General features: G+C 47.2%; 1 protein-coding gene across 2 annotated transcripts in view; it reads right to left on the bottom strand.

Annotated features, from left to right (window-relative positions):
• BOD1L1 (biorientation of chromosomes in cell division 1 like 1) overlaps nt 1-21,801 on the bottom strand; it is a 52,315-nt gene that overhangs the window by 21,191 nt on the left and 9,323 nt on the right. For both annotated transcript variants that reach the window (XR_004959305.1, XM_036259482.1), the window contains exons 3-12: nt 20,541-20,731; nt 19,481-20,095; nt 18,675-18,824; nt 16,605-16,771; nt 15,436-15,547; nt 14,589-14,727; nt 13,560-13,632; nt 5,566-11,542; nt 3,727-3,791; nt 2,534-2,618 (exon numbers count right to left, since the gene is read on the bottom strand). Coding sequence is in view for 1 of the 2 variants with exons in the window: in XM_036259482.1 (XP_036115375.1) it covers nt 2,534-2,618; nt 3,727-3,791; nt 5,566-11,542; nt 13,560-13,632; nt 14,589-14,727; nt 15,436-15,547; nt 16,605-16,771; nt 18,675-18,824; nt 19,481-20,095; nt 20,541-20,731 (7,574 nt within the window). In the remaining variant the exon portion in view is untranslated. The remainder of the gene's footprint in view (nt 1-2,533; nt 2,619-3,726; nt 3,792-5,565; nt 11,543-13,559; nt 13,633-14,588; nt 14,728-15,435; nt 15,548-16,604; nt 16,772-18,674; nt 18,825-19,480; nt 20,096-20,540; nt 20,732-21,801) is intronic.

The following is a 21,801-nucleotide window of genomic DNA, read 5'->3' on the forward strand; positions in this document are numbered from 1 at the left end:
GACTTTCTCAGTTTTAGTTTCTTATGTGGTAAATGTCAACAGGTATAATCCATACAAGAAAAGCTCTTTGGGGTCCTCAATGAATTCTAAGAGTGTAAAGGGGTCCTGGACCAAAGAGTTTGAGTTGCTGCCCTAATCCTTCCGGACAGTGGGCACTCACTCCCCTAAAAGGACGGCAGTGGCCAGTGACGACTGTGGCGCAGAGACCGGGGGAGGCTCTGCAGGCTGGGAGTAGCTTGGGCGGAGTCACCAGCACTGTGGCCAGAGCCCAGGCTGAGAGGGGGCTGAAGCGGTGGGCACATGGGCTGCACGCAGACTTGCCTTTTGGAAATGAGCTGTGATAACAGCACCTAGACAGGCAGCAAGGCACAGAGACACATTTTAGGAACAGATCAAGGGTCTGCTCAAAGCCACTTTCCTTGTGCTACATGGTTGGGAGCTGTCCCACTTAAACAATTACCTCACATAAAACTGATCGACACTTCCTAAGAAAAGGCGTGTATTAAACATTACGTCAGAGAGTTCCCTCTGACTTAGTTTAAAAGTGAGAGGCAATAAACCAATAATGAACACTCTGAAAGGGAAACTAAAAAAACAATCCCATTTACCATTGCAAAAAAAAAAAAAATTAAGGTGCCCGGGAATAAACTCAACCAACCAAGGAGGTAAAAGACCTGTTCTCAGAAAACTACAGGACATTGAAAAAAGAAATAGAAGAAGATATAAAAAAGTGGAAGCATATACCGTGTTTATGGAATGGAAGAATTAACATCATTTAAATGTCCATACTACACAAAGCAATACATAGATTCAATGCAATCCCTATTAAAGTACCAATGGCATATTTCACAGATCTAGAACAAATACTACAAAAGTTCCTATGGAACCAAGAAAAACCCCAAAGAGACACAGCAATCTTGAAAAAGAAGAACAAAGTTAGAGGGATCACAATACTGGATATCAGGTTATACTACAAAGCGATCACAATCAAAACAACCTGGTACTGGCACAAGAACAGGCATATAGATAAATGGACCAGAACAGAGATCCCAGAAATCAATATAGGACATGGTGCTTAATTAATATTTGGCAAAAAAGGGCAAGAGCATACAATGGAGTAAAGACAATCTCTTCAATAAATGGTGTTCGAAGAACTGAACAGGTATATGCAAAAAAATTAAACTAGACCGCCAACTTACACCATACACAAGAATAAACTCAAAATGGATAAGAGACTTAAATATAAGTCATAAAACCATGAAAACCCTAAATGAAAAGATAGGCAGCAACATCTCAGATATCATATATAGCAGAATTTTTATCAATACATTGCCCAGGGTAAGAGAAACAAAGAAAAAAAATTAATAAATGGAACTATATCAAACTAAAAAGCTTCTGAGTGGCAAAAAAACCAGCATCAAAATGAGAAGGGAACCTACCTTTGGGAGAACATATTTGCCAAAGATATATTGGATAAAGGGTTAATATCCAAAATATATAAATTACTCATACAGCTCAAAAAAGGGAAGATAAACAATCCAATTAAAAAAGGGGTAGAAAAGCTGAATAGACACTTTTCCAAACAGGACATACATATGGCCTGGAGATTTATGAAAAAATGCTCAACATCACTAATCAGAGAGATACAAATTAAAACAACAATCAGCTATCACTTCATACCAGCCAGAATGACCAACATCAACAAATCTTCAAACGAGTGCTGGCGAGGGTGTGGAGAAAAGGGGACTCTAGTACACTGCTGGTGGGAATGCAGACTGGTGCAGCCACTATGGAAAACAATATGGTGTTTCCTCAAAAAACCTAAAAAATGGAACTGCCATTTGACCCAGTGATCCCACCTTTTAGAATATCCCAAACCTAAAACACCAGTCAGAAAGAATATATGGACCCCCATGTTCATAGCAGCACTATATAAATCACTAAAAGCTGGAAACAACCCAAGTGTCCATCAGTAGATGAGTGGATAAAAAAGCAGTGGCACATTGACACAATGGAGTACTATGCAGCTATAAAAAAGATCTCCTACCCTTTGAGAGACATGGAGGGACCTGGAGAGTATTATGCTAAGGGAAATAAGCCAGCCAGAGAGACAAGTATCACATGATCTCACTTATTTATCACATATAATGCACAAAATAAGCTGACTATCAAAATAGATCCAGAAACACAGAAGTAGGGAACAGACTGACAAACCTCAGAGGGAAGGGGGAGGGGTGGGGATTGGAAGAGATAAACCAAAGAACCTATATGTATGTATCATAACTAATGGACACAGACGACAGTGTGGGGAAGGCAGGAGGGGATGAGAGTGGGGAGGAGGGGTCAAGGGGTGAGAAAAGGAGGAACATCTGTAATACTCTCAACAATAAAGATTTAAAAAAAAAAAGTGGGAGGCAATTTCACATAGCCTGTCAGCATATTATTGTGAGTTGGCTATTGATTTTAAGCTGCAATCAAAGGTACAAGCACAGGCAAAGGGAAAAGATGTGAACACCTGCTGAAAGGAGCTTACTTATTCCGGTCGGCTTTCTCCCACGTGGACTTTCTGATGGTGCTGGACTTTCATGATTTTTCTCTTCCTCTGTTGGTACAAATGTCTAAAAAGTCCAAAGAACCATAAAAAATAAGTTAACTGTGGTTTTTATAACAAGAAGGCAAGACTAACCTCAATTAATAAAAACACCACCCAGCATCTTGTAACAATATAAAAGTCTACTTTCAAGTCTGTCCAAAATCTCAAAACGAATATATGTCAGCTTTTAAAAACAAAAAATGAAAAATTAATCTAATTTCACATTTCCTCCATCAACGGCTCTCCTGCTGCTTTAAATTAAAACTCCTACTTAGTACAGCACAGAAGGCCCTTCCCATTCCCTCCAGGGCCTTGAAACCACCACAGCCCGGACTCACCAGCGGGCCCTTCCCTCGTGTCCCGAACATGCTTCTGTGACTGGAAGGCATTCTGTTCTTTCTCTCCTGGTAAACTCCTACTCTACTTACAAAATTCAAATGCAAACTCAGACGTCCTCCCTGGAGCCCTCCTGTCTGCCTAACCACTGCTCCCGTGGGGTGAGCTGAGCTCCCCCACACTGTTCAGCCCCCACGCTTGCTGCTTTCTCATCATGTGTCCCTGGAGGGTGCCACGAGGCAGGCCGGAAAGGGATCCGAAGACTAAATTCTGTAAATCACACGGGCCATGATCAACTAGATTTTTTTCTAAGTACGATGGGAAGCCACTGGAAGTTTTAAGCAGAGTGATGACATGACCTAATCTATGTTTTTCCAGACAGCTCTCAGGGCTGTGTTAATCACAGGCTGGGGGAGGGGCTGGAGGGAAAGAAAGTTCAACAGGGACACCACTGAAGTAGGGGCTTAGACTAGGACAGTGACTGCAGAAACAAACAGATGGACTTAGTCATACTTTGGAAACGGAACCTGTAGGAATTGGCAGTGAATTAAATGTGGGGTGACTCTTAGGTTTCTGGTTGGAGCAAATGGAATTGATGTTTCCACTTAACAGGGATGATTGAGGTTCTCTGTCCCACCTCCCTGCCCCCACCACAGAGTGTAACAATAACAATATTTGAATTGTTTTAAGGACAGTGAAAACTAGAGAGCTACACACTGCTTCTGTGTCTATGTATGCATAAAGTGAAATGGTACGCACACCATTTACAGCTCAGCTCAGCTGATTATCAGCCATACCTCAGTTTTCAAGTTGGCTTTGGAGTCCACTCTTCCCAAAACATTTGATGGAGACTCTTCATTGCCTAATGAAATTCAAAACCACATTAAACCAATAAGAATGTTCTTGCAAAATACATCCTGAACCAAAAGGGAACCAAATGCTCTCCTCTAGCATGCCACGCCCCTCTGCTGTTTTATTCTGCAGTCAGTAGAAAACAAGAAGAAAAGGAAAATGACCTAAGGAAATGCACAGGTCATTTACCTCAGCAGAGGGTGAAACTGGTTCTTGCTGTTGAGGGCCGCCCACAAAAATGACAGTGTTACCTTGGAGACATCTATCTCCAAGTGTTTTTCTATAGTGATCTGTATCTCCTGCCCCTAAAAGGAAATGTTCTGGGCCAGAGGAATAATCTTGGAAAAAAGGTGAGTCTACGTCACTCACTGACACAGTAAAACTGAACATAAAGATAAGAAACCACGAGGTGGACGAAAGAAAATGGAATTTTCTCTGGTGGAGACTCCCGCCTATGCCTGTCTTGGGCATTTCTTTCTTTCTCCCCTATGCTTCTGTGACTTGTGGCTTCCAACTTCTCTCTCCTGCCCACACATCCACCTCCAAGGAAAACCCTTCCTTCTCCAAGAGGCTGCAGGCTTTTCCTTGCTCCTTCTATTTTTGCTAAGGGGGATGGGGAGGAAGGAGTAACAGACTGTAGCAGTGATTAAGTTATAAAATTTGCAGAGCATTCAATTTGCCTCAGGCTAAATTGAATGGAAATTTTTAAAGGTACTTATTTGAACCCTTGGAATATTTCTTAATGTCTCCTGATCAAGTCCCTACAGTGAACAGGACTAACCTACTGGTCTCAGCTTCCTGAGGCGGCACGGGAGGACACTCAGGTCTGTTTGAGTCTGACCTGAGGACCCTACAAATTATACAGCCCTGGTGGGAAAGCAGTCGACGTCCCTGACCTTCTTGTGTCCAGCCCACATCTGTGCTTAACCCGGCCCTCAGCACCTGTCCCGTTCCAGTGTCGCTGCCTACTTACAGCACAGCTGCCTTCCCCTCCTGACTGTTACCTCTGCATCCCCAGAGCCTACACAGTAGGAGTTGGTGTAAGTGTCCGGAGTAGGATGGTATATAGAATGACTCAACTCAAAGCTTACACCTGGAAAGTTATCAACATTTCTAGTAAGACCAGCACTCTCTGAAATCTGTCAGGAGAGAACACATTTCATTTCCTGTCAACAAATTCTAAACCAGAAACTAACTCATTTTACCTGAACAATAAACCTCAGTTTAGAAAAAATGTGTTCCTGATTAAAATAGCCAGTTGGATTGAACTGATCCACACTGCAAATCGATAAGCCTACGACAGGTGAATGATGCTTGTTTTTGTGATTATCCCTTTTATACAACAGATAACTGAGGTTCAGAGGCAATATTTTTTAAAAGGCACCCAAGTATCATGAAAGTTACTTAAATTCTGTGACCCTATCTGCTTATTTCTAAAATGAAGGTGATAAAAAAAAAACACTAACTTCACAGGGCTGTTGTAAGGTACTCATTTGGAAGGACATAAACCTGCAGGTCGGGAGGTTCCCTAACCTGTGGCCATCATGCCGATGGCACATGACTCCCCGATCCTCCGCCTCCGGCCTCTGCCTCCTCATCAGAAATGGGTCTGAGGCTTTTAGATCTTGAACACAAGTTTGACTGGGAGAAGCTTAGCCTTCAAGCTTAATAAGTTACTCCGTGATCTTCTGGAACCAAAACCGTGTTCTGGAAGGTAGCTGTCAATGCACTCTACACACAACCATCTCCGTAACCTGCTGAAGAGTGCAATCAGAGGTTCTCACCTGTGTCGCCCAAACTTTCTTCAGAAGAAACAGTGGCCGCGAGGTCTCCTTCCTTCCGGAGGGATGTCCCCACGCCAGCTCCTGCTTTCTCGGCTGACACCTGCACGGCCCACTTGCCATCGTGGGCACTCTTCATGGTCACGTCCTGCTCACACTTGGCTGCTGGCAGAGCTACACTGCAGGCAGCCGGAAGGACTGAACAGGAAGGAGCAATTTCTGATCCGTGGCCATGAATACCATCAGGGGTGGTTTCCAAGTGGCCCCCAGGCTCCCGCTGGGCGGGAGGAAGAGAGGGCTGCTGGGCCGCAGGGTCTCTGACACTTGGCATGTCACCAGCTGTTTTAGCACCGGAATCGACTGCTGTCAAAGAGGGAGCGCTGATGGAAGGATCCTCAGCCTTCTGCCCAGGCGTTTGCTCTGGTCTCAGATGAACAGATGAGCCGGCTCTGCTCTCCAAGTCCCTCCCTGCTGAGTGACTGGCTGAGGTGCTGTGCCCTGCTGTCCCCGCCTCAGGGCTGGTATCCCGGCTCTGAACGGAGATGGAGGGTACAGGCTTCTCTTCCAGCTGGCCTCCCTCTGCAGAGAGCTCGCTGACGGGAGCCCTGTCGCATCCTTCCCTGGTGCTCACTTCTTTCCCTCCTGGGAGGGTCCCGGGACACTGACAGTTGTTCTCAGCAAAGAGGCTGGGCATAGGAACCTCACACTTGCTCCCCTTTGCAGCGGACAGGTCACCTCTTCCTTCTGGGTTGCTTGCAGTCAGCTGAATGTCTTCGTGCCTCTCCGGGCCAGTGACAACCAGCGCACACTCGGCCGTGCTGGTGGAGATGAGGGCAGCATCACCCAAGTCCTCCACTCTTGCAACAGCAGGCCGGTCTTCGTCCTGCGGGACAGCACCCCTCATGACTGCTTCCCGTCCTTCAGAGGTACTTGTGGAAATCACCGTGGTGTCGCTGACCTCCTCTGCTGGTGTGGCCGAGGGGTGGACGTCCCCCAGAGGGACAGCGCTGGACACCGGGCCCTCACAGTCTTCCACGGAGCTCGTCGAGATGACGGCACTGCCGTCCTTTTCCTCCACGACCGTGACAGACGGCTCGTGGCCACTTTCCGCGACAGCCCCCGACACGGAGGCCTCGCCTTCTTCCGCTATGCTGGTGGAGATGAGCGCGCATTCGTCCTTCTCCTCCTTGCTGGTGGAGGCGAGGGGCCTCTCGACGTCCGTGGGCGCGCTGGGCATCGGCACCTCGAAGTCGTCGGCGCCGACCAGCACGGGGCCTTGGGCTCCTCCTTCGACGGTGGCGACTGGCTGCTGGCCGCCGGCACACAGGATGGTGGTTGCGCTGGACACGGGCACCTCGAAGTCTTCGCCTAAGCTGGTGGAGATCATGGCACACTCGTCTTTGTCCTCGTGTCGCGCAGCACTGAGCTGGCTCTCATCTCCTGACACGGCACTGGGCATGGGGGCCTCGAATTCCTCCGTGTTCGCCCCGGTGCCGTCCACATCGCCTTCGGCTCTCGGAGCACTCGGGTGGCCTTCCGCGTCCACGCTGGTGCTCAGCTGCACCACGTAATTGTGTGTCGTACTGGTGGAAATCACCAAGCCCGCGCCTTGACTCTGGCCGCCAGCGAAGCAAGTCTGGTCGGTCACGTTGTCACTGGCTGTGGCAGCCACAAGGCCGTCACACTCCTCGTGCTCCACAGAGGTGATGACACCTTCGTCTTCTTTCCCGCCCGGTGACGTGTGGCGAGCTTCATACTCTGGGGCTGCACCGGACACCAGTCCCTCGTAACTGCCCCCCACCAGGCCGGTGGAAATAGTGGTGTCTTCAACTTTGTCTTTCCTGGCGAGCTGACTGTCGCTTTGACCTGAAGCTGCAGTCGTGATGGGACCCTCACGACCTTCGAGCCCTGGAACCCCCTTGCCCTTCCCCGCAGCCGCGCTGGTCACGCTGCTCTCCACGACCCCCTTGGCACTGGAGCCGATCTCCGTGTCTTTCGTCTCCTGGTCTGCACCACTCACGCTGTCGACGCTGCTTTCGTGGGCGCTGCCGGCGGTGGCTCCGGCCTCGGCCGCCCCACGCCCCGTGGCAGTCCCGATCTGACCGTCCCCTTCTTCCGCACTCTCACAGAGGGGCGCCCCTTCCCCTTCTTCCAGCCCTGTGCAGGCCGAGGAGCGCCCGACTTCGTTCCCCCTGCCGGTGCTCGTCACCACGCCCTCCCCCTCGTCGTCCTCCTCCTTGGCGCCCGTGCTGGTGACAATGCCTTCGTCGTCACAGGGACCGGCAGCGACCGCTGGGGCGTCAGTGGCCTCCTTGGCTGCTGTGCTGTCCATCGCACTCTGTCCGTTCTCTTCTGAGCCAGAGCTCAGAGCAAAGCCCTCGCTGCTCTCCTCCGACCCCGCGCAGCTGGCCGGCCCCTCGGCGTCCTCCGTGATCCCGGTGCTGGTGACGGCGCTCTCCCCCTCCGCCTCCGCGCCGTCGTTCGCAGACCCGTCCCCCTCTTGGGTGGCGCTCGTTGCCGGAGGCGTGTCCCGGCCCACCAGGGCCACAGCGGCACCTGTGGCCACACGCGCCTCCTGTGGCCCTGCTCCCGTGACCGGGCAGCTTTCACTGCCCCTGGCGGCTCCTGTGCATGTCACAGTCCCCGCGGTTTCTTTTTTGGGGCCCATCCTCATCACATTTCTCTGGAACCCGTCGACCTCTTCACTGCTTAAGGATCCCTCTCGCATTTCTGTCCCAGCACTTGTTACAGCTCCGTCGCTTTCGCCTTCCCCGGTGAAAGTAACAGTCCCCCCGACTCTTGCCGAGTCTCCCCTGGAAGACCCTTCACACTTTCCTTCAGAGCCGGCGCTGGTCACAGCGTCATCCTTCTCTTCCGCCGCAGCGCTGTTGACCTTGGCGTCCACTGCGGCTGCCTGAGCGGCCACCGGGCCTGCGGCGGGCCCCTCGGACCCCGCCAGAGCACAGTCCGCGCTCTCGCCCTCCTTGGTGCTCGTGAGCGCAGTCTCGCTCCCCGCCAGGCCCTCTGTGACCACAGCCCCTTCCTCTGCCGCGGCGAACACGGTGCACCGGCCGCCGTCCACCCCGGCGCGCAGGGGACCGTTCCCGGGGCGCCCGGTCAGGCCTTCGTCCGCCTCGATCCTCGTGCAAGGCAGCACCACCTCCCCGTCTCGTGACTCTGCAGACGTGGTTGTGGCAACCCCAGCTTTCACGGGGTTCGAGGTAACGTCTTTGTCCCCTTCGGAGCTGGTGGCGAGAGAAGTCTTCTCTGCACTGCCAGAGCCGGCCACCACATCCTCCGTCTTCCGAGCCCTTTGGTGTGACCCGGAGGCGGCAGCGGGACCTCCCACGCTGGTGTCGACCTCACTGTGTTCTTTCCTTCTTTCAACATCGACCGACAGGTGCTCTGCTTCGCCCGGGCCTCTACTGTGCCTAAGCTCAGCAGCTCTGGCATCTTTTCTGGCACTCATGCTTACGACGCGGTCGGCAGCGAGGCTGTCCCTTCTGCCACCGTCTGCAGCTCTACCTGCCGGCTTGGAGGGGGGCTCGGTGCTGAAGTCACGTTCTCTCCCGGCCGTGACCATCAAGCCGCCGTCTTTGTTAACGTTCTCATTCTCCAGAATCGTGTCGGTGGACTTGCTGCCCAGAGGCACACTGCCCTTCCCTTGTTTACTGTGCAGCACGGCGGCCTGGGAAGCTTCTGGAATGTGTCTTCTGCTCTCTAGGCTTGCTTTTGCTGGTGTGTCTGCTGGGGCAAGCGCTCTGCCCTCTTGGCTGTGACTCGTTCTCGGGACTTCTGACTCCCTGAGAGTCACGTTTTGGTGCGAGAGGTCAGGGTGGTCCCCCTGGGAGGGGCCGCCTTCTGAAACCGCTCTTCTGGCAGCTCTCGGAGTTACATCGACGTCACGAGACTGTCTCTGAGGTACAGCAGCCACGGAACTGAAGGACGGCGAGGGGTCTGAACTTGTGGAATGTTCGAGAACAGCGTCTCCTTGAACACCACGCACCTCAGCAGGTCTTGTGTGCTTTGCGTTCTTTTGTGCCCTGTCATTTTCTGACTGGGCACGAGGCAACATCCTGTGACCGGCTTCGGAGCCTGCGCTCGTTTCATGGGGTCCCTGCTGGGGGGGCTCCCTCTCGCCGGGGTGCGGTCTGGGCGCAGCGCTCTGGACGTGCGCCTTCTTGGTCACAGTGCTCTTATGGTCGGCGTGCTTTTCCGAATGACTAGCGACCCCGTTCCCACGACCCGATTTACAGGCCAGAGCAGCGGCTTTTGCATCTACTGTGGAAGTTCTTAGCTCGTCCTTCGGAACTGCGGCCGACGCTTTCTGTTTCGTCACATTGTCAGAGCTGATGTCTTGCTGAGCGCCGTGACTGCTGCTCTCGGGGGGTTTCGATACTGCAGGGACACTGTCAACAGCAGGCTCTGCGTCAGTCTCCATGGGCTCCTGCTCAGGGATCAGGGTGGCATCGCCGCCGCCTCTCTTTGGTCTCTGGAGGGAGGCAGCACCGGGAGTGCCCAGGGCGCTGGCTGATCTCTCTTCTCCTCTGGTTGTTTCTTGGGACGAGCTCCCTCTTCGATTTTCACACAACCTCCGGCTTAACTTCTTCTCCACGCCTGAGCTATTCCCTCTGGCCTTCTCATGATTACTGTCAACTTCTTTACTGTCCTTGTCATCAGCCTTGTTTTCTTCCTTCTTTTTCACATCCTTACTACTGTGCTTTAAGCTTCTGCTTTTGTGCCCGTCGGATAACTTTCTCTCCAGTCTGGAGGACCCTGGCTCTTTCTCAACCTTGTGTTTGTCCTTGGCCAAGAGCAGCTTAGCTCTGTGACTGGAGTCCTTCTGGGCACTGTGGGCTGCAGAAGCCGCACTCTCTAATGCAGGCTCAACACCAGCTTCCTCAGATCTGTCCTCGGCTTTACACTTCCGTTGTTTATCTGGGTCATTTTCTTCTGTGTTCTTTTCCTTATCTGGTTTCGAAGTGGTTGCCTGTTTGGTGATACCTTCTTGCAATTCCATTTCAAGGACTTTCAACGGCTTGCCTTGACTTTTTGATTTAGACCTGAACATAAGTCTCTCGTCTAACACGCTTTTTGTTCTTCGCCTCTCCTTGTGAACGGCCTCTTCTGGCTTTGAACTGCTATCTGCACTAGCCGAGTCCGTGTCACACCTCTCCTCCGAGTAGCTTTCACTTCTTCTCTGCAATGTGAGTCCGTGTTGCTTGGAACCCAGTGCATCTTTCTGAATTTTAGAGTCACCCGATCGCCTCGATCTGTGCTCCACTTTAGTCTTATCGGTCGACAGGTGTCGCTCTTTTTTGTTGTTTTCTTTACGAGCATTCTCATCTGATTTTATGATATATTCAGAAACTGGCTTTCCATCTTTGCCTAAAATGGATAATTTCCTTTCATTCCTGTGTTTACTTTTTCGTTCAGCTTTATCATCCAAAGAAGGCTTGGTTTGTTGGCTTTGCTTTTGAACACTCTCCTCTACTTTTAGGCCCTTCTCGGAGGAGTGAAGCTCGGTCTCGTCGCCTGTTTTATGCACACTGTCCCCTTTGTATTTGTGCTTCGTAGACAACTTGTCTTCGGACAGACTTCTCTCTTTTTCGGGCTTCTCCTTAGAGGACTTCATCTCTTTCTTAGGGAGGTTTTTCACATGCGGTGTTTCAGAATCATCTTTCTTTAGATGCTTTTCAGTCTTGAGTGTGTTTTTCTGTTTCTGGGGTTCTTCTGCACCCATTTCTGAGCGTTCCACTGGCCTTTTCCCATCTCGTGCGTCAGTCTGTTCCTGTGCCCCTTCCACCAAGACAGGGGCAGACGTCCGCCTTTTATGTTCTCTTTCTAGTCGGGATTCACTTTTGTTTTCATCAGCTGAATGCAAACACTCCGAGAGTCTGCGGGTAGGTTTGCCTCCTTCACTTTTCGTATGGACATGCTTCAAATCCTTGGAAGAAGACACCTTTTCCTTTTCACAATGCTGTAAGAAAAGGAAGGTTAAAATATGAGAACCATTAAAGTCGAATTCAACACCTGGGCACATTCCCTGCACTGGGTGCGGTCACGTGCCTGTACCCTACCCAGTCTGCCAGCAGCCCGAGGCTGGGACCTTACCCTCACTCGCTGCGCCAGGACACTGAAGCCCAGCGAGACACACTACACTGATGCCCAGGCTATGCGTGCAGGCATCTTCGCAGAGACTAGTAATTTCTTCAGAGAGCTGTCCTTCTGAACTCTCGATCGCTACAGCCCACAAATGCCCAGTAGTCATTAATAAATATAAAATTATAAATGACAAGTCAGTGCTCTTTTCAGTCCAAAACCAGGATGAAGACAATTTAAAATTTTATACTGAAATAAAGTTTTCCAATATTTTAATTTAAACACCAGAAGTGTTTAGGAAAACCTCATGAATTTAGGCTGCTTGTTGGATGTTCTACTTAGGAAGTTTCAAATGCACACAGTAACTCACAGTAACAGCAACCACACCACATACAATGTACGTGTTATGTTTATACATATAGGGGAGATACTCAGAGATACAGCATCTAACCATTCCCCTCTACCCCACAGTGCTGCACAGCACAGGTTATTAGTGTTAATAACTGGTTGCTGACAAAAGACACTTTCATGAAGACTCACTGACTACTAACAATAATTATTCTTATTCAATGGGCTGAAAGTTTTCAGGAGGACCTCGGTGACTCTGTCAACTTACCATGGCATTTCCTTACAATGTAACACGAGGACTGATGTGCCTCTACTACAGGACCAGGATAGGGCAAGATCTTTAAAAGTACTTTACTATTAAATTCCTCAAAGAAAAAACTAAAAGGGATTTCATCAACCTATTTTTACCGCAAGTTCTAACAAATTAATGTGAATAAAATTCTGAGATCATTTGTCAAAGAAATGTATCAACAGCCCTGGCCGGTTTGGCTCAGCAGTTAGAGCGTCAGCCTGCGGTCCACAGAGACCCGGATTCGGTTCCCGCTAAGGGCATGTACCTCGGTTGCAGTTTGTCCCAGGCCCTGGTTGCGTCGTGTGGGTGGCGGCCACTCGATGTGTCCCTTTCACATCAATGTTTCTCTCTCTTCCTCTCTCTCCTTCCCGCTCTGAGTGAAAAATGGAAAAATGTCCTCGGGTGAGGATTAAAAAAAAACAAAAACAAAAACAAAAAAAAAAAGAAATGTATCAACAAATAAAGTTAAATATTTTTAAAAATGACAATAAAGTATCAGGATATACTTAAATATGTTTCTAATTTTTGAATAAAGAAGTAAAAAATATTTACTGGCTATGAATAAATAATCACTAAATTATTAGTTTCCCCCTTGGAAGTGTTAAGACAATTCAGCTATAGAAAAAAAAATTGGCATTATAAATAAGATTTAAAAACCAATGAAAACAAAAAGTTTATCTCAAAAAAGTAATCCAAAAGAGAAAGAAATGTATTCATTGCCCTTATTTTACTATTTAAAATGATCAAATCTTGGAAACAATCTAAGTGCTCAACTATAAGGAAATGCTTATATTATAGTCAATACACATCATGCAATCATTAAACACAATACTTAGGAAGTTTATAAGGTAACATGAAATAAGTAAGATTGGATGTTAAAGACATTTTGCAAGAATGTATCCACACCACAACATCATGTACGTAACGAAAGAGAATGGAAGAGGTGACCTGTTATGGGCGGAGGCACTTAGTCTCCTCCTTTTCTTCTACTTTACTGTCATTGGCAATGTTGTTATTGCCGGTGTAAGAACTAGGGTGGATGGGGGAGGGGGAGCAGAAAAGTAGCTACTATTTTGATAAATGATCACATGAAACAAGTTGCCAAAATGAGAAGTTCAGACCATAATAGAATGTGAGGGATTTTTTCTTTAACTTGGTAAAGATCAAATTGCATTTCTCAGGGTTATCCCAAAGGACCAAATGGCCTATATCTACACCAAGAGCCTTTAAAATGGATTTATTACCTAAGACTTACCTCACTTGTTTTGGGGGTTTCTTTGGAATCCTCTTCAGCTTGCTGTTTCTTTTTAGAATTCTCGTCAACATTCCTACGTGGGGGAAAAGTCAAACATGAACTGTGAATGAAAGGTAAGAAATCTTCAGGAAAGTTAAAGGAAAAGACAAGCCTGGCTTCCCTTTTGTATAAACACTTGATCCATAGAGACTGGTTATGTTTTCCCTTGAAATCCTAGTCTTAGTCAACAGGGAACACAATCCCAAATATGACATAGACTACTCTTGGTGCTACAGGAAAGTATAATGAAAACAAAAATTCCTGAACCGTTGCTTGAAATGGAGTATTTTATGGGCTATAATTACATTTTGAAGGTCTTGCTGTTTTTCAAGTAAACAGGGTAGTCTTATTAATTCAGATCAGTAGGAATGAGGAATGAGAACATTGATAGTTGATTTCTCTCACAGATTTTGGCAAATTATTGATTTAGGTGTCTTGAAGTCATACATTTACATAATTGCATCTCAATGGTATGCAAATTGCAGCCTATGGCTCACATGACTTCAGAGTCACTCTCTCTTTGGCTTTCTAATTATTATGGAATTGACTACAGTAATGCAATATGAAAAGAATTTTCTGCCGGATGTGGTTTAGGGGAGCAGCACGGGATACTGCCTGAGAAGAGGGCAAAATAAACACAATCACTGGAAGTGCTTACTTCCTGAATCCATCTAGAGGGTCCATAATCTCTCTGAAACTCCAGGGACAACTATTTGTTTATTCATGTGTATTTTTCTGGGGAGAAAGTTGAAAGCTTCCATCAGATTGTCAAAAAGGTCTGGGACCCTCCTCCCCCAGAAATTAAGTATTAAAATGAACATATTGTAGATATTAGTCCAATGAACTGATACTGAAAACCAAGTTCTGAGGTCTCTACCACGCACGCGACAACACATGCTCAGGCCTGGCTCTCCACTGCCACCTTCGATGGCTGGCCCTGAAGCAGGCTGGGAGCATGCGACAATGGACAGTGCCAAGTGAAATACGCACCTCGAGTCTTTTTTTCTTTTTTTGCTTAAGGCTACTTTTTTCTCTAAAACTTTCCGCTCTTTAAGGACTTCTTTAATTCTGGGGGCTTTCGGTTCCAAATTCTTTGTTGATGATTCTTCCAGTTCCATACTGTTTTTGCCTAGGAAGGGAAGAATCAATAAACGATTTCACAACAGTTCTAAATGGAGAAATAATCATTTTGATTATTTCGCAACTGGCTTTAACATAAACTTGTGCTAGAACACAAATATTTTAGATGGAGAAGACTTGTCTTTTATTTCAAAGGCTTATTCAGGGGTGGGCAAAAGTAGGTGAGGAATAACAATACGAATAAATAACACAATAATCAATAATAGCACAAGAATAAACTGTTCCGTGTACTCACGACTGTAAACCTACTTTTGCTCCCCCCTGGATATGTGTGTATTTCTGTATGACACAGGATCAGTGTCCAGAGGAAGTTCCGTTTTTTCAGTGAAATACTGCAGACAAGTATCTTAGTTAACACAAAGCACAGATGAACTCTGCCAGCACAACTTGATCTCACTTGTTAACAATCCATTCTGCAGCGATACTTCACCCCACAGAATAAACTGCTCACATGTGAGTCATGTAAGCTGGGACCTGATAGAATGTTTAATTTAGATACAGCAATATAACTTTAAAGAGTTACTAAACACATCAGACTAAAAAGTAAGAAAATCTTCCACATCTGAAAATATAACACTCTACTGAGATAATTCAGATCACTTTATTTTATAATCATATCTCATAAGTAATACAAGTTTCTAGAAACTAATACAGTACATAAGAGCGTTTAAAATATTAAAGTTAACATCTCCTGTACCTTGACTTTTAGCTTTCGAAGACTTTGTCTTTTCTGCTTTCTGTTTTCGTTTTTCTTCAAGTTTTTCTCTATTAATTTGCCTTCTTAAAAGTCTCTCTTCTTTTTCTTTAGCCTAAAACCACAAAATACTCACAATTACTCTGATTATCAGGCAAAAACACAACACCATGAAAAAACAACGTTTTCCCTTCAAATGTTCTTACGAACTAACGGGCTCTGCGGAAACGCACACATGCCGCGCGATTTGCAAGCCCCCAAAGGAGACAGGTGTGCAATCTGCCTTCACTCTTTCAGAACGTCATGTTTAGGGAAGGGAGAGGCACCACTGAGACGTGGTGGTGTGATACACTGGCCGCCCCAGTTACAAGGACACTGTGGGGGTGCCTCAGCAGCAGTGGGCTCAGCAGGTCCCCATGATTTCTGGATGGCCACTAAAGGAGGCAGTTAAAATGCAGACAAGTGACAGGCTAGTCCCCCAGCAAATGCGACTTGTTGGCTCTACTCTCCGGACCCAGGTTTTGGACATGGAACTTTCTGCTGCTGAATCGTAAAGCCAGAGAGCATCCAGTCGCTGTGCTACTCCCACCGCCCTGTCCTGGCCAGAACGCACTGTCTCAAAGCGCCACGGCTGGAACCGCTGATCAAACAAACTTGTCAAGAGTTAAGCCACTAGTAGCATTGAGTGTACAGCCTTCAAATCATCCTTCTATGTAACAATATTTCCTCATTCTAAGATGTGTAATTTTTCGTATTTTAATGTTTCTGAAATTTTAAGTCACCTTAAAACTGATGCACATTTGCCACAAGGTAGTGGTTCTTTTCTTAAGCTGTTGCTAATTCAATGACACGACTTATAACTAGCAGCATGTTGACATCCAGGAAACATGCGGACTGCGCTTCCCTTGCAGTACGATGTCCACAGCTGTGCACCATCCAGCCTTTCCACACCGGGAAGCCTCCAGGCCGCCACCAGTTTTTCACTATTAAGCGCAAGGACATGGACGCCTGTCATGTGTTTGTCTATTCTGAGTAGTTCAATAACGAGGTCCCTGAAGCCAGAACCTGTATGTTGCTGTTTTGGATGCTTGCCAGCGTCCTGTGCTCAGATTAGTCAAGGGTGTCACCCTGACTTAGCATGTGAAAGTAGTGACAGATCAAATCTGACTTACAATCGACTGTCGCCGCTGTTCAACAGTGAGTTCGTCGTCAGAGTCACTGTAGTACTTTGAGTAAAGGTACGGCTTGTGAATGTAAGCATGCCGCACACTTTTAGCTCTTCCTTCACTGGGGTCACAGGTTTGAGTTTTTGTTTTATTCTGTTTGTTCTTCTCTTCATCTGGAAAAAAGTCAACAGAAAGAGGCATAGCCCTGTTTATCAGCAACAGAATCAACATTACGCTTGATCCAACCAAGCAGCAAAGCAGCTACCAATGTAGCTCAAGTGTATTTGTAGATCCAACAGGGGAAATATCAGCATGTGAAAATTCAGAAATTTAGAACTTTTTAAAGGCTGGAATCCATACCCTAACTTATTCCTTAACAAGCAGCTTCTTACACACACAGGAAGACGGTCAGGAAAAAGGAAAGCTCGTGGGTATCGATGTCTTCGGGACAAAGGCGGACTCTGCGGACTCGCCGCATCAGGACCGCTTCGCCACCTCGCAAAGGCACTCGGGCCGCACCCTGGAGCAGCCTGGGATCAGCGACTGCCTGTGTCGCCCGCCTCTGGAGGACGCGGCAGTCAGTGGTGGTCCACACCAAGCAGGCACCGAAGCCCTGCACCTCGGAGGCTGACAGGCTTCTGTGACACAGCCAGAAGGAGACTCTGAAACGAGGTTTTCCTTTCCTGCCACTTGGTGCTCTCAGAATAGCTGTGTGTTTACCTTTTGAATTCCAAAAATATGAAATCTAGCTCTGTCCAGCAAAAGCTTGAAAAGACCTGAAAAGGCATCTAGAATTACAATTTTAGTTAAGCTAAAAATAGATCTGTACTACTAAAAGCTTCTACTTTTTCCTCTCCAGGTCTTCTATCCAAAGGCCAGGATCAAATTCACAAGTTGCTATGTACAGGCAGTTGCAAATAATATTCACTATTTTTGACTTTTAGAAAAGCCAGACACAGAATTAAATCGTGTACAAAGCAGTGTACGGCGCTGGACGGAAGCCCAGACTCAGGTCAGACTCAGGCACGGGGCTCACTAGCTGCATGACCCTGGACATCTCCCCTCGGTGACTGTTTCTTCACCTGGACCTCCTTCCCAGGTTGTGAGGGCTACAGGAATTATTACACAGAACAGAGCAATCACTTAGCACAGGGCCCAGAACACACTAAGTACTTAATAAGGGTGAACTGAAAAACCACCTGGATAGTAAACAGAGGTCCAGGCTTTGCCCTTGGCTTCTGGGCAGTCATCTCAAAGCCTCTGGAAGACCAGGCATGACAGGAGGGCTTCTGTTCACCTAGGGGTCTCGAGTCAGGCCAAACCATCTATGACTGTGATTTAGGGTGGGGCCTTTGGGTCATGGAGTACCAGCCTGACTTTGAGAGGGGCTAGAGAGAGACCAGACATGTGGGTGGTCAAATGTGACTCTGTGATGGAGCCCCAATCAAAACCAGGACAGCAAGACTTGGGTGTGCTTCCCGGCTGACCATCACCCGTGCATGCTGTCAGACACAAGCTGGGAAAGGTGTGCTGTCCAGAGCTCTCCCGCAAGTCTGGGACTTTCCTGGACTCTGGCCTGTGAGTCTCTTCCCTTGGCTGATTCTTAATCGGTGTCCCTTCGCTGTAATAAACTGCAACCATCAGTTCAACAGATTTCAGTGAGTACTGGAGCCCTTTTAACAAATTATCAAACCTAGGGGCGGTCCCGGAAACTCCGAACTCGCAAATGATGCCAGACGTGAGGGGAATCTTGCGGACAGTAGTACTCCCTCAGATGTCACACACACACACACACGCACACAGCGTCTTCACATACATGATCTCATCTCAATCGTGTAACAATCCTAGGGAATGGAGATAAGAGGTGGAGAACCAAGGCTTGTTGAAGTTTAGTAACTTACCAAGCTTGCTCAGATAGAAAACCTCGAAGCTGGGACTCAGAAACCAATCTTCCAACTACAAAGCCCCATGCTCTGGCCACTATACCACACTGTCTTTCACGATATAGCCATCTGAATACACAAACAATGCTCGGCGAGAAGCTTCACAGAGGCATTATTAAGTAAAATGCTTTACCATCTGACGTAATCTCTCCTTCTTCCATGCTATCAGACATTACAACCTCCTCCTCAGTGTCTTCTTCAAAAGATGAGAGGTCACTGGTATGAACAGAGCTAACTGTAATGTCTGTAAGTCCATCCACATCAGATTCTATCACAGAGTTATCTTTAGGGAGACAATAAAACACAGAACATAAATCATCTCATTATAGAAACATACTCAGCACCCAATTCCTAAATCAAAAATTTTTTTGCCTTAAATACGTTTCAAAGAACTTCAACTTGTAACTAATATATCTATTATGTAATATTTTAAAGATTAGGATATACACTACAAACTAAATTGCTTGAAATAATGTATGACAATAAATTATGAGTTAAATTACAAGGTTTAAAGACTCTCTGTTCATTTACCTTGTTAATTTGAATGCTAGTACAGAAAAGAATGTTTATAGCTCTTTTTTTAGCAAAGGGGATATATGTACCCAGGTTTTTGAAAGATAAGAATCGGAGGCTTTATTTCCCTGGCCAGTATGGCTCAGCTGGTTGAGTGTTATGCCATGCACCGGGAGGTTGCCGGTTCCGTTCCTGGGCAGGGTACATGCCCGAGTTATGGGCTCGATCCCCAGCAGGGGGCGTGCAGGAGACAGCCGATTGATGTTTCTCTTATTGGTGTCTCCCTACCTCACTCCCTCTAAAAATAAAAGATATGGTTTAAAAAAAAATAATAATCAAACTTATTAAACTTTGAAGACAAATCTGCTATCCCCTAGTGGACACTCTGCGTGCTTTAAACGGCTGTAGATTTTTGCAAGTTTGTACCTTCTTTTGTCCCTTCCATGGCTTTAGCTTTATTACTGTTCTTTTCTGAAGGAACTTTTGTACACTCTGTTTCTTTATCCTTTGCTTGTTTTTCATCTTTGACCTTTTGTATATCTTCACTCCGTTTTGAGTGATCAAATTTCTTTTCAGTCTTTTCCTTCTTTTCCTTCTTTCTTTCTCCTTTTTCGTTGCTGTCTGGTTTCTTTTCCCCTTTGTCTGCTGATTTATTTTTTTGGTCGCTGCTTTTCTGTGGAGCATCTTTACCGAGCAGAACTGAACTACCACTCTCTTTTGTGTGATTTTTAACTTCTTCAACCGGACAAGGGAGCTCTGTCCATTCCTCAGACCTGGGGGCCGCTTCCTGTCCGCCGCCCCCGGAGTCCGGCACAGCCTTGTCTTTCTCGGTGGTGTCGTCTGAGGGCCTGTCCTTCTCAGCGCTCGCGTCAGCACTCGGCTGGGCCGGGAGCTTTCTGCACCCTCGCTCGCTGGTCTTGGCGTTCGACGCCTCTGTGGAAGCCCTGGCGGCGGTAGCTCCTTGGTTAAGAGAAGTGATGGTTTCCAAGATGGACATGGCATCGTTGGCCACACTGGCACTGGGCCCAGCAGCAGGGGCACCTTGAGGGAGACACAAGTTTCAGGGTAAATTTACGAAGAAGGTCATGCCCGACTGAATCAAGGCCACACACCACTGTCACCTACACGTGATGCGTGTGCCGTGTAGAGCCACACGCCTTCAGACTCCCAGGCACTGTGCGGGTGCCAAGCACACGACTTCTCTGCCACAGCAGGTCAGAAAGGTACCACGCAAACCAGACAACAGTCTCGTCTCGGAAAAACTACGTCTTCTCTATTTAAATTATTCTCTGTTGAAACATACACACACCAATGTGTCATTAAAATGCCTATTATTTTGTATTAAGGTAAAAAAATGCTATGCCAGGTGAGGACTTTGGGTGATACTGGAAATAACACAATTTCACTAGTGTGGCCGAGTAGAGAAATGGTTTAAAGCCCAAATATCCCTGACCCGACACTCAGTCCAAGAGGAAACGCAAGGCACCTTGTGTGCCGACGGCGGAGTCCGGCCTCTCCTCCTCGGGCGCGGCGCTGCCCCCTGCTTCCTCCCGGTGATTCAGCGTGGCCAAAAACTCATGCACAGCTTTCTCCACCTGAGGTCTGAACGTGTGGTTGATCTTTGGATCCACAACCTGAGAAATAATTCGGTCGATACCAGACTCCAACATTCCTGATCTGAAACACAGGATAATTTAGAGTGGTTAAAAAAAGAATATATATAGATGTCATAATAATTGCATTAATTACTGTTAGGTAAGACTGTCTCTCTCCAACCTTAAATTTCCCCAATCCATTCATCTGGGTAGAGAAAGAACAGGTGATGATACGTTTCCCACAACAGTGGCATCTGTCACCGCTGCGTCACCAGAACTACTATAGCAGACCAAACCAAAACCAAAGACAACACTCGGAGAACTAGACACAGCCCACTATCGAGAGCCCAGGCTTACAGATGATGCTTATCGTACTCTAATCCTGCCCATGGAATAGAGGAATAAATAATTACTAAAGCTGCGTTCTGAGTATAAAATAAATCAACGGACTCTGCAGCTTTATCTTTAAACAGAAAAATGTAAGCCTTTTATAAGTTTTAGGCCTCCAGGAAAACTGAAGAATACGCACAAAGTGTAATTTTATCAAACTTTTTTAAAAAAAACAACCCATTTTAGAACAAAAATAAAAAAGATTTCTGGCTTTCTTTTATTATCTTCTTGCTATGAAAAACTGGATGATTTATTCATTCAACAAGTATGTTATGAGCGTCTTCTGCACTAACGGGCACCATGCTGCCCACTGACTGCTGCCAACCAGCCCTGGTCCCTGTTCCAGTGAAGAGACAGACGCAGGCATGTGCGATGCAGGAGGACAGGTGCCAGGATACACACATGGCAGGGAAAGGGTGGGCATGGAATCATCAGATAGATCTGAGATAACTGGGGACGCCTCACACAGGAGAAGACATTTGAGCTGAGTCTTGATTTCCTTAGAAGAGAAGAAAACTTAAAAAAACATCACAGCCCGGCTGGGGTGGCTCAGTGGTTGAGCATCGACCCAGGCACCAAGAGGTCGCTTTTGATTCCCGGTCAGGGCACATGCCCAGGTTGCGGGCCCATCCCAAGTGGGGGGAATGCAGGAGGTGGCCAGTCGATGTTCTCTCTCATCGATGTTTCTATCTCTCTCTCCCTCTCCTTTCCTCTCTCTCTAAAATCAATAAAGAAAAATAATATCACAGACAAGCAGCAGAT

This window comes from Molossus molossus, unplaced genomic scaffold (assembly GCF_014108415.1).
Source record: "Molossus molossus isolate mMolMol1 unplaced genomic scaffold, mMolMol1.p scaffold_m16_p_1, whole genome shotgun sequence".
Lineage (NCBI taxonomy): Eukaryota > Metazoa > Chordata > Mammalia > Chiroptera > Molossidae > Molossus > Molossus molossus.